Raw genomic sequence first — 12,069 nt, forward strand, 5'->3', positions numbered from 1 at the left:
AAGAATTTTGGTAGAAGTAGTAATTCCATTTCGTTCATTTTCGAACAGAATTTTTGTTAATGCAATAAGATTTTTTACAGTTTGTGATTAAAAATTTGCAATTTGTAATGTGCAACTGCATATATTTTCTTAAAAATAGCTATGTTTTTTTACTAACAAGGAAACGGTCGGAACTGATCCTCACCGATTTTAATGAATTTGGAATATGTTTTAGAGCATTGAAAAATATTGGATTGAGTCATTTTGGTTTTTTACTATGATATTCAAAGACGATTTTTTTATAGAAAGAAATAATATTATTCAGTGTATTGACCATTTTTTTTGATGACCTTTTGCCATCTTTTGGGTAACATCATGATGCCACGCTCAAAGAACTTCTGACCTTTATCAGCAAAAAACTGAAGCAAGTGCTGTTTGACACCATTGTCTAAATTGAATTGTTTACCATTCAAGGAGTTTTGCAAAGATCGAAACAGATGGTTGTCAGACGGCGATGGACATCCAAGCTCCAGCAACTTCTGGCGGGTCACCAAACTTGTGTGTGGTCTCGCGTTGTCATGGTGGAACACAACACTCTTACGATTTGTCAATTCTGGCCGCTTCTCATTGATGGCTTTATTCAATTTGTCCAATTGGACGACAGTACACATCTGTATTGATGGTTTGGTTCTGTGGTAGTCGCTTAAAATAAACGACGCCTTTGTAATCCCACCAAATTGAGAGCATAACCTTCTTTTGATGAATATCTGCTTTCGAAGTGGTTGCAGCTTGTTCACCGGGCTTGCACCATGATCGTTTTCGCACGACATTGTCGTAAACTATCCATTTCTCATCGCCAGTGACAATATGTTAGAAAATGGATCATTTTCATTGTTTTTTAAGAGCTTGTCGCAGGAATTTATGCGCTTTGTTAAGTGAATTTTTTTAAGTTTATGTGGAACCCAAATATTGAGCTTACTAACGTCCCAGCTTGTGCAAATGTCTTTCCACGGTCGTTTGAGAAATGTTTAATATTTCTGCCACTTCTCGAGTCGTGTAACAGCGGTTTGCTTCGATTAATGCCTTTATTTTGTCGTTTTCGGTTTCAACTGACCTTCCTGAACGTGGCGCATCTTTGACATTGAAATTACCGGAACGGAATTTGGCAAACCAATTCTGGCACTGGCGTTCTGTTAAGCAATTTTTACTGTACACAGCACATAATTTTTTATAGGCTTGCGTAGCGTTTTTTCCTTTTCTGAAGTAAAAAAGTAAAACATAGCGATATTCCTTGGTTTGCTTTTCCATCTTTCGACCACTGCTGTACGACGACTACTGAATCGATTCACTTATTTTTTTTTAAATGACAATTGAAGTGCCTACTGTTAAATGGTATTTGGATTAGATGATTGGACTGAAGATAGTTGGTTAAAAATATAAGTGTAGACATCTATTGGTAAAAACCGAAATGACTTAAGACTCAACTTAATATTAGACCCGTATTTTTTTAGCTGTGTATCTCGACATTTAGGAGGTAAACCATCCTCTTAAAAAATCGGTTTTTTAATTTCTGAAATAATATCGTGGAAACGGTAAAAGATATTTAAAAATGTTTCAAATAAAAGTTATATAGTTTTTAATGGTCTTTAACGCAGTGCAATCAAATTTTTCAAAAATATCTAATTTTTCGAATTCTCCCCTCCTCTCCAATAATTTTTGAAGATTAAAAAATTTCTTTATAACAATCCTGAAAGCCTATTTAATATCAAATCCATATATAATAAAGTTATATTGCAACAACGCAATTTTTAGAAAAAAGTTAGAAATGCCATTATACGCGCTCCATTCGTATCGACCAAACGCTCGCTACTCGTGATGACCGTCTTTCCTTCATAATCTCTCTCAGAAAGAATAAATTATCAATAAAAAATTTATATATTACAATTTATATTGTATATTGTACTTAATAATTAATAATTATATAAATATTTAATAATTTAATTTATAACAATTTATATATTTATAAACATAAAAGTTTATAAAAAGTAATTAAAATTTATAAATTGAAACTTTTATTTTTTATATATTTAAATATGATAAAACAATTGTGTAGCAATAAATAATTTACATATATGTAAATTGAGAATGAGAAAGTATGTTTCAAGTAAAAAAAAGTAGAGCCAATCAAGGCAAATCAATAAGAAAAATCTCAAATTGAATACTTAAAACGTCGCTAGTGATATTTAGAATAGGAACGATATATTAAATTCGACCCAAACTAGCCAAAGAAAATTTTTATTTTATTTCTACAACGACAACAGTGTCAACTAACTGCACTTTTATTAAGAAAATATGTAAATCTTAATTTCTTGCGTTTAACATCAAAATATTTATCTTTATTAATTTTAATTAATTGTATTATTCTAGTTTCTCATTTGAAAAGGACCAAAAACAGATGGTCGAAACGTTGTGGAAATAAAATAAAAATTTTTTTTGGCTAGTTTGGGCCGAATTTAATATATCGTTCTTATAAGAAAAATCTCTTTGTACTAAACATTTTGTATGCGCGAACGCGTGAAGGAGAGCGCGAACTGGAGAGCCAAATAAGCTAAGCCACGTTATTTAATTAACACAAAAGCTTAATTACTGACACAATTTACAATACAAAATTCAACAAAGAGTTCCAATTGAAGATCCGAAATCGTTTAACAATAGACAAGCGAATTAAGTACGGTCGTTAGCGGTTTTACAATCGGTTTAACAGCGGTTTAACAGCGGTTTGGCGTGTAAGAACTCAAAGACTCGGCCGCGCAATTTTTTGGGCGCTTCTTTTATCATTGCGGTGCTGAAGCCCCACTAATTTTAATGCGCCAATTAATTTCTGTTAATTTAAAAGAGGCGAAGGTGACGCGAGGGCGCCTGTCGTAATTGGCTGCCCGTGATCTGCGCGAAATAAGTACGCGCCTGGCATGCGCAAAATGCTCGATAACGTGATCGATTGGCTTTCGGAAGCCACGTGACTGCGCGGCGCATGTCTCTTACGAGGCTGATTAGGACGGTATTAGATATTTTCGGTTGAACTATGTTGTGATAGTTGACATATTTTTTATACTAATCCTAATTTATTGCCTACTTGTTTGTCTCCGGTGAACCTTTTTTTGGTTTTTTGGTATATTTATATATGCAAATGTCGATTTCATACGATCGAGATAATTAACTTAATGAATTATGATTTTCTTTTGCAATTTTGAACACATTTGTTTCACGAGCATCATGTTTATAATCAATATAAACTATAAATATGTTCACGTACCTATATATGAATCTTATATCTTTCGTGTGGGATTTTATAATGTACGATGTATTTCATGTATATTTATACAAAACCATATAATGAATTAAAGCACTTATTAAAGTGTTTTGTAATATATTTATTTATTTCTCCTTCCTTTTAAAAATAAAATTTTATTTATATATAAAACAGAATTAATCCTTCATTGTTAAAATATATTTTTTATTATTGTAATAAAAAAGAACTTTTCAGATACAGGTATCCTATCGAGTGCAACGTAATTAATTTTAAAAAGACATATAATAAAAACATATTTATTATATATTATTTAAAAAAATTAAATATTATTTAAAGAAATTAAGACTAATGCTGAACAATAAATTCTTTATTAAATTAAATTACGTTTCAACCTCTGGTTTAGGTCTTTGTTGCGTAATGATTACGCTGAGGGCATGTGTCCACCACACGTGTCTCTGGAAGGAGTGCGTCAGCGACAATGTGGTCGAAAAGATTTTTGACTCTTCTTCTTTCACAATGTTTATTTGCTTCGGTTAGAATACAAGCTAGTTTCGTTGCACTTAAGGGTATAACTGAAAGCGTTATCGCGGGTAAAATATACTGAACGCCCTTGTTCTCGCGAAAATGTGTCGCTTTACGCGTGCGTTCGCTCTTCTCCGCGATCGAGTTAGCTCTGGTCCGCTCGCCCGAGTGGGAAGCTCCTAGGCACGCTCTCTGCCGAGTATTACTACGCGCGATAAGGCGCGGTCCCAAATTCGCGCGTGAAAGACAAATTAAAATGAATCGTTTTTACGATACAGCGCCGCCCGCCTTGAAAGAACTGACTTTCAAAATAAACGTAAAATAAATTGCTCTTTGGTTTGCACGACTATGCGTTCCTTAAAGAACGGAAAACCGCAACTTACAAATAAATTGAATAATATTGCCTGTAGATACCTAGTAGTTATCTTAAGCTAAACAGTCGTAGACGCGGTAAATACAAACAAAATACATAAATGAACAAGGTATATATAGATAAAATAAATACAAATAATTTGCACGAAATTAACAAGCCGCGTCCAACGACTCCATGGGAACTATCGCGAGGCTAGACAAAGATCGCGTAAAAGAACTTTTGGCGGTTTTAACAGTCGCAGTACGCGGAATCTCGTCTGCTCCGACGTGAATCTCTGTCACGTGCCCTAGAAGCCAATGCAACGGAGCTAAGTTTGGCTGTTTTATGAGCACTATTTGATCTGGTTGCAATTGAGGTCCCTTATCGGACTTCCACTTCGAACGGGATTGTAGTGAATTTAAGTATTCACAGCTCCACCTGCGCCAAAAGTGTTGTCTGAGCTGCTCCACTCGCTCCCATCGTACCAAGCGATTCTCGTTTACATCACCTAGGTCGGGACAAGGGGGACTATTCATAGCGGCGCCAATCACGAAGTGACCCGGACTTATATAAGAAAGAGCATTCGGATTTGTGCTTAACGCGGTGATAGGACGCGAGTTCAAAATTGCTTCTATTTCGCAGAAAACTGTTTGCATCTCCTCAAACGTTAAATGAGCGTTACCAATAACGCGCGTCATATGGTACTTCGCAGATTTCACCGCTGCTTCTCATAAGCCGCCGCAGTGTGGCGAGTGAAGAGAAATGAAATTCCAGCTAATTTGTTGATCGCGAAGGAATTGTTTTATATTGTCCTGTGTTTGGTCTTTATTTAGAAATTCAAAGAATTCTTTAAGCTGATTTTTAGCGCCGACAAAAGTAGTTTCGTTATCGGAATACATGAGATGATTTCCCTCTACGCGATATGAAATGCTTGAAAGCGGCTATAAATGTTTCAGTGGTTAGATTACTTACTACTTCTAAGTGTATCGCCTTAGTCGCAAAACAAACACAAACAGATATGTATACCTTATGGTTTCGCACATTTTCGACGTTACCCTCCTTTAATGTTATAGGACCCGCGTAATCAACTCCACAATGCGAGAATGGCCTCAAAACTGTTACGCGACCCGCGGGCAAGGGAGCCATTAAAGCTTCAGAAAACGTAGGCTTGGCCTTAAAACATTTTACACTAACCTAAAATGATTTTGCGTGCAGCGAATCTCAAAGACAGAGGCCAGAATTGCTGTCTGACGGCAACCATAGTAGCTTGGATTCCCGCATGCATGTTGCGTATATGCTCTTGTATTATTATTCGTTTCGTTAATTGTTGATCACGAGGTAAAAGTATAGGATGACATGCCGCGAAAGACAAATTTGAATTCTTCAATCTGCCCCCTACACGAACTAATCCTTGTTTCGTCCATAAACGGAGATAATGATAAAATCTTGCTAGAGGGATTGATAGGTTTGCCGTTGGTTAACGCCTTGCATTCTTCGGGAAAAGAGCGCCGTTGAATTAGCTTACACATCAGATGCAATGCCGCTGAAGTTTCTTCATGCGATATGAAACATGTTTGTTGCCTTGGGCTTGCCCTTGCAAATCTCAAGCAGTAAGCTAAAATACGGCAGGCCTTGTCCAGGTTGGAATACTTGCTTAACAATTTGTCGACTATGTCACAATCGACAATGGTGCTAGTAGTGAACACCTTCGCATTTCAGCAGCATCCTCGTCCAGCTGAGGAAAATCATTGCTTGGCCAGTGTTTTTGATCAAGCTGAAGGAGGTTTGGTCTATGCCACCAAGTTCTAGCGTTGATTAGATTACAAGGGTTGAGTCCCCGTGACAGCATGTTGGCTGGATTCTGAGCTGACGGTACATGACGCCAGCATTTTGACCCGGTTAATCGCTGAATTTCTCCCACTCGATTGGCAACAAATACAGCCCATTTGCGAGATGGAGATGCTATCCAATTCAAAGTCATGGTTGAATCCGACCAGAGGTATATTTGGATGTCCGACAGGTCTATCGATGCTTTGATCTTTTCGATGAGATGTGCCAATAGCAGGGCCGCCGAAAGTTCTAGACGCGGTAGCGATATGGCCTTTAAAGACGCCACGCGGGATTTAGAACAGAGCAATTCCGCACGATAATTGCTGAGATTCTTTCTCGTTCTGATGTATACGCAAGCTCCGTAGGAGTGTTGACTCACATCGCAGAATCCATGTATTTGGATGGCCTGTGGATTGACCTTGAACTTGACTCGACGTGGTATTGTCAATTGATTTAATTCCACCAGCTGCGACTTGATTGTTGACCAATGAGTATGTATGTGCAACGGCGGAGATTCATCCCACTGTACGTCCAGTTTCCAAAGATCCTGAAGTATTAATTTGGCAATAACTATCGTAGGATCAATAAGACCTAAGGGATCAAACAACATAGAGACCTCAGATAATATAGTTCGCTTTGACACAGCCTTGTGTTCTGCATAGGGCGTGTATGAAAAATGAAACGTGTCAGCACCTTGATTCCATTGTATCCCCTGAACATGGGAGATAGTTTTATCCTCGATAGGGATCGGCTTATCGCTTTGGCTATCAAGCGAATCTAATAGCTGTGGGTGATTTAAAGCCCACTTGCTGAGCTCGAACAATCCCAGTTTCAATAATTGTATTGTTTCACCTCAAATCAATTTGGCTTCCTGGATGCTGTCTGCTCCAGTGAGCATGTCGTCGACGTAAAAATCATATAGAAAGTGTGTCGATCCAACTGGGAATTTCGATGCGTGCCGCTCAGCCAAATCCTTTAAACATCTTGTGGCTAAGAAGGATGCCGAGGACGTTCCGTAGGTGACTGTAATTAGTTCATAAATATTAACATTTAGGGATGGGTCATCTCGCCACAATATCCTCTGCAGACGCGTTTGCGTTGAATGTATAAGTATTTGTCTGTACATTTTTACAATGTCAGCTACTAATACGTACGCAAATGTACGGAATTGCAGTAAGATGGACGTTAAATCTTGTTGCACAACCGGGCCAACGCTTAAGACATCGTTTAATGACACGCCCGATGCGCTCTTGCACGAAGCGTCAAAAATGACGCGAATCTTTGACGATGGTCCTGAATCTTTGAACACGCAATGGTGTGGCAAATAATAAGACTGCTCGTGTTCGTTCGGCAATTCACTTACTTGTTTCATATGGCCTAGAGATAAATACTCGGAAAAGAACCGTGTATATTGTTCCTTTAATCGTCCCTTAAGCGCTTCTAATGCTTTGATGTGTTTAGTCGCTCCGTCAGCGATATGTCGCAAATCAACTAAATTTTCTTTAGGCATGGATGGCAGGTCCATGATTGCCTTTACATGAGTTTGTACGACAACGCGTTTATTATCGTAGCGCTTCTTTAAAAGATTCCACGCGATATCATAATTTAAATTGTTAATTTCTAAAGAGTCTACGACATTGCTCGCATTACCAATTAGCGCAGATTTCAAATATTGTAGTTTTTGTATATTATTTAGCGTGCGATTGGAATTTATAATAGAATTTAAAGAATCGTGAAAGGAAAACCACTCATCGTATTTTCCGGAAAATGTTGGCAAATTTAGTTTGGGCAACCGAACATTGAAATGAGTTTCTACCGTGTCAGAAGCGCGTGATGAAGACCGTGAGCCTTCCGTTAAGTTCGGTAATGTGGGTTTAATGAGATCCCGCATTCTTCCGGATAACGAAAAAAATGCCTCCTCAAAATTGTCACGATTACTTGCTTCATTTTCGTCGAGTGACTCAATTTGCGTTTGTACGTCATTGTAATCCGACCAATATTCGTTTAATTTAATTTTACGCTCTTTAAGTTGTGCTACGATAGGCAGCGTAACGGAAACAATGGCATCTATGTACGTCTTGACTCGCGTGCATGAAGCCCTGATGGTCGCGCGTTTTCTTTTGAGCGATGCGATATCAGTCATATTGAATTGATAATGAGTTTATTTGTTAATACGAAATAAATACGGGTTGACGCCGCTAAGAAATAATTACCCTTACCGCAATGTTTACACGTAACGCGATCTCGAGGAAGCCGCCTTGATGTGCCACTCTCGCTGCGTTGGTGATCGTGCCTGCAGTCTCGTTGTCCGAGATGAATTTCTGGATGCCGTCGATAATTTCCGGATGTGGGAAGAAGCCGCCCGATTGCCTCGATAACGTCAGTTAGCCGTCCGGAAAATCGTGATATAGTAGAGATCGCTGCAATATCTGCATGTGACGCGATCTCGAGAAAGCCGCCTTGTTGCGTCGGTCTCGCTGCGTCGCTAGTCGTGTTTGTAGTCTGGTAATCCAGAATAAATCTCTGGATGCCGTTGATGATTTCTTCCAAAATATTTGAAGCTGTCTGATTGCATGAATGATGTCAGCCAGCCGTTCGGAAGATCGTACTGCAGTAGATATCGCCTGTCGCGGCGATGTAATTTGATACCCCTGTTGCGATACCGAAAGCTTACAGTGCGTTGGAGAATTTCGCCCGTTTGATTCCCGGGTTCTTCCACACTTTTCTTCCGAAGCACAGATGAACTGATAATAAATCCGGCTCGAAGGACCAACTTTGTTGCGTAATGATTACGCTGAGGGCATGTGCTCGCCACACGTGTCTCTGGAAGGAGTGCGTCAGCGATGTAGTCGAAAAGATTTTTGACTCTTCTTCTTTCACAATATTTATTTGCTTTGGTTAGAATACAAGCTAGTTTCGTTGCACTTAAGGGTATAACTAAAAGCGTTATCGCGGGTAAAATATACTGGACGCCCTTGTTCTTGCGAAAACGTGTCGCCTCACGCGTGCGTCCGCTCTTCTCCGCGATTAAGTTAGCTCCGGTCCGCTCGCCCGAGTGGGGGGCTTCTAGGCACGCTCCCTGCCGAGTATTACTACGCGCGATAAGGCGCGGTCCCAAATTCGTGCGCGAAAGACAAATTAAAATGAATCGTTTTTACGATAGTCTTTTTCAAATGAAACTGAAACACTATAATTATATGCAACATTAATAATAAAATAAAATTGAACAAACAAGAAAGTATAAAATTGGTCTTACATTCTCTGTAAGATGACATTATAGATACAGTAGCGAGACACCCTTATAACATATCAAACAATATATAAAAAAAAACCTTGTGTCTTAAAATTCCCGATTTAGCCAACTTTCGGATTAATATTTTTCTCGCCTATTTCTTTACAGGGGAAGTTAAAAGAGGAACAAAGAGAATTTTTGAGATCCCAACCATAGGATACAAATTCCCTTATTCCTTAATTTTCTTACTTAATTTCGCAATAACATCGCGTTCGGCTCTATGGCCGAGAAAGAGGAGGTGTATATCGTAATTATTAATGATGTTGGCAAACGACCATCCGTCTTTTATATGTGATTTAGGTTTTTCAATTGAATCATACCAAGTTTTGTGAATGAAACACGCTACATTGTATGCCGGACTTCCAAGTGAGAATACGATGATTCTAAGTGGAGCATTTTCTTTGTGTATCTTTGGCAGTCCGTAACAACGCGGGAGATTCGCGTTTGTACAATTCAATTGTTTGTACGTAACTTCATTTATCAGCCCATTGTCTTGCCACGAACACACCATATCATGGATTTTAGACGAAAAACGCTTAATGGGGTCTTTTTTAACTTTCCTATAAGTCGTAACGTTATTCAAAGCCGCATGCATTTTCTCAATATAGTCATTTTTGTTCATAACTACCGTAATTTGACTTTTGTCAGCCTTCGTTACAAGTAAGTCATTATTATTACGTAAAAATCGTTGACATTTAGAATATTCACTCATAAAAAATCTGTTAATGTAGTTAACATGTCTCGTAGTGCAAAGAAACTTTTGTATTGCATTTGCTATATTATTACGCGTGGTTTCGATCATTGTTAACGGAATTTTTTATGATTAACTTCAATATTTTTCACTGTTTCCAATAGAGACGTGGTACGGTCTTTATTGTCAAAATTAGCTAGTAGTAAACTAAAATTTTTACCAAAAGATCGCTAACTCCTTTACAAATCTTTTTTTTACTAATATTCATTATTTCGATTTATTTATGTTAGCTAATGGATTAAGACTTATTTTCCTTTTTAATACTAAATAATTGAATTTCTTAATCAAGCTAATCCGTTTTTTATAGTTAAAGTTAGAAATTTTATGATTATTAAACTCAAAAAATCTATAAATCAAATCATTCGGTAAAGATTTAAGAAGTCTTTGTTTAATCGAACGAACTAACTTGTGTAAAAAATTCAAATTAAAATTCATGTCCCTAATTTCAAAATTCAACATATTAAATTTAAAGAAAATTAACTTATTACTGAATTTCCTATTCACGCTGTTACTACCTATACAATTGTAAATTAATTTTTAAAAAGTTAATATGCGGTGAAAGTAAATCCAACTTTCTACATCTTCCTAGAAATATCAGTTACTGCCTCACGGTATAAATCTTCTTCTTGTGTTCACCTAGGATTTTAAAAGATTGGTGATGTAATGCCCATATGTTGCTGAGATCCATTGGTAAAACCCATTAACCCGTGTGTACACCATAATTAAGTCCAGGTGTTGATTAAAAGTTGATTAGAGGTATGTCTTAATTGATTAAGACATATTGTGTGTAATCAATTCGCCAAAAATAAAAATCGAAAAAGTATGTATTTAACATTAAAAACGACCAATACTGGACAATAAATTTTTTATTAAATTAAATATCTCATTACATTTCGATCTCTGGTTTAGGTCTTTTTTAAATAAAATTGAAACAATATAATTATATGCAACATTAACAATAATACAATAAAATAAAATTGAACAAATAAGAAAGTATAAAATTGGTCTTACATTCTCTGTAAGATGACATTATAGATACAATAGCGAGACACCCTTATAACATATCAAACAATATATAAAAAGAAAACCACCAACAGGATAATGAGATATTTAATTTAATAAAGAATTTATTGTCTAGTATTGGTCGTTTTTTAATGTTAAATATATTTCTAGTATAACGGACCGCTTTCTCGGCGCGGCCGGATCGCTCAATCGGGATCGACAAGGTTCGAGAAAGGGTTAAATGCAAGAAGCGTGCGACTAGGTGTAGGTTTTAACAATGTGTTTATTCTGTGTACTATTTACAAGTGTGTGTGTGTGTGTGTGTGTGTGTATATGGATTCGCGGAGTGCATGTATCGTTGTGTGTATGGCGGCGTGTATGATTTTATAAAGGTATGACGTGTGTATTTTGTGTATTAGATGAGTGCGTGTCGGTTTGTTTCGGCGCGGGTCCTGTGGACGGTATCTCTCTCTCTCTCGGCGTCGGAGTTCGCTATCGGTACTGCAACAGATGCATTGGTTACAATTGAGCACGCGGGTGACGCACGGTCGAAATGCTATCGCTATTATTTCGCGTCTCGATCATGGCTCGAGACTTTAATTGCACGGCCCTTTAAATTCTCGTGGTCGTGTTTACGTTTGTTTCGGCGCGTTTGTTGTCGGCGCGGCGCGGTCCGGGATGCGGGGTGGTCTCGCGGTGTTATTGTCGCGGCTCTCTTTCTCTCGCGCGCGGCCGGGTGAAAGAGTTGATGCGCGGGTTTTCCTTCTTCGAAAAGTATGTTTATTTCGGAGTAACCGGGTTGAGGGAATTCTGTTATAATATTTGGTTTAGAATAATCGATCGGCCGCGGGAGCTCCCGACAGAGGCGGAGAACGCCCAACCTTCTGGTGTTTTTTGGCCGATCGTGTTGGAGGATAATGTCAGGAGCGGTTTTGGTCAGGAATCGCTCGAAGCGGCTAGTAAGTGGGAACGCACCCACAGGAGACAGGGCACCCCCGATCTCTTCTCTCTAGCTTGTCCTTTGCGTTTTC

At 38.0% G+C, this 12,069-nt stretch overlaps 2 protein-coding genes across 2 annotated transcripts; both read right to left on the reverse strand.

The window, feature by feature from the left end:
* Positions 1 to 4,333: 4,333 nt before the first annotated feature.
* Positions 4,334 to 4,861, reverse strand: LOC114945559 (uncharacterized). The gene has a single exon (XM_029321814.1). It carries the CDS (start codon positions 4,859 to 4,861, stop codon positions 4,334 to 4,336), a length of 528 nt encoding a protein of 175 aa, XP_029177647.1.
* Positions 4,862 to 5,832: 971 nt separating this feature from the next.
* LOC146719755 (uncharacterized) lies at positions 5,833 to 6,603 on the reverse strand. The gene has a single exon (XM_085489577.1). The coding sequence runs from the start codon at positions 6,601 to 6,603 to the stop codon at positions 5,833 to 5,835; it is 771 nt and encodes a 256-aa protein (XP_085345703.1).
* Positions 6,604 to 12,069: the final 5,466 nt, after the last annotated feature.

Source organism: Nylanderia fulva, unplaced genomic scaffold (genome assembly GCF_048542155.1).
Source record: "Nylanderia fulva isolate GAGA-0341 unplaced genomic scaffold, ASM4854215v1 Scaffold88, whole genome shotgun sequence".
NCBI lineage: Eukaryota > Metazoa > Arthropoda > Insecta > Hymenoptera > Formicidae > Nylanderia > Nylanderia fulva.

What these genes read in the sequence shown, in the direction of transcription:
- LOC114945559 (XM_029321814.1), bottom strand. Translation starts at nt 4,861, where the DNA reads ATGACGCGCGTTATTGGTAACGCTCATTTAACGTTTGAGGAGATGCAA.
- LOC146719755 (XM_085489577.1), bottom strand. Translation starts at nt 6,603, where the DNA reads ATGTTGTTTGATCCCTTAGGTCTTATTGATCCTACGATAGTTATTGCC.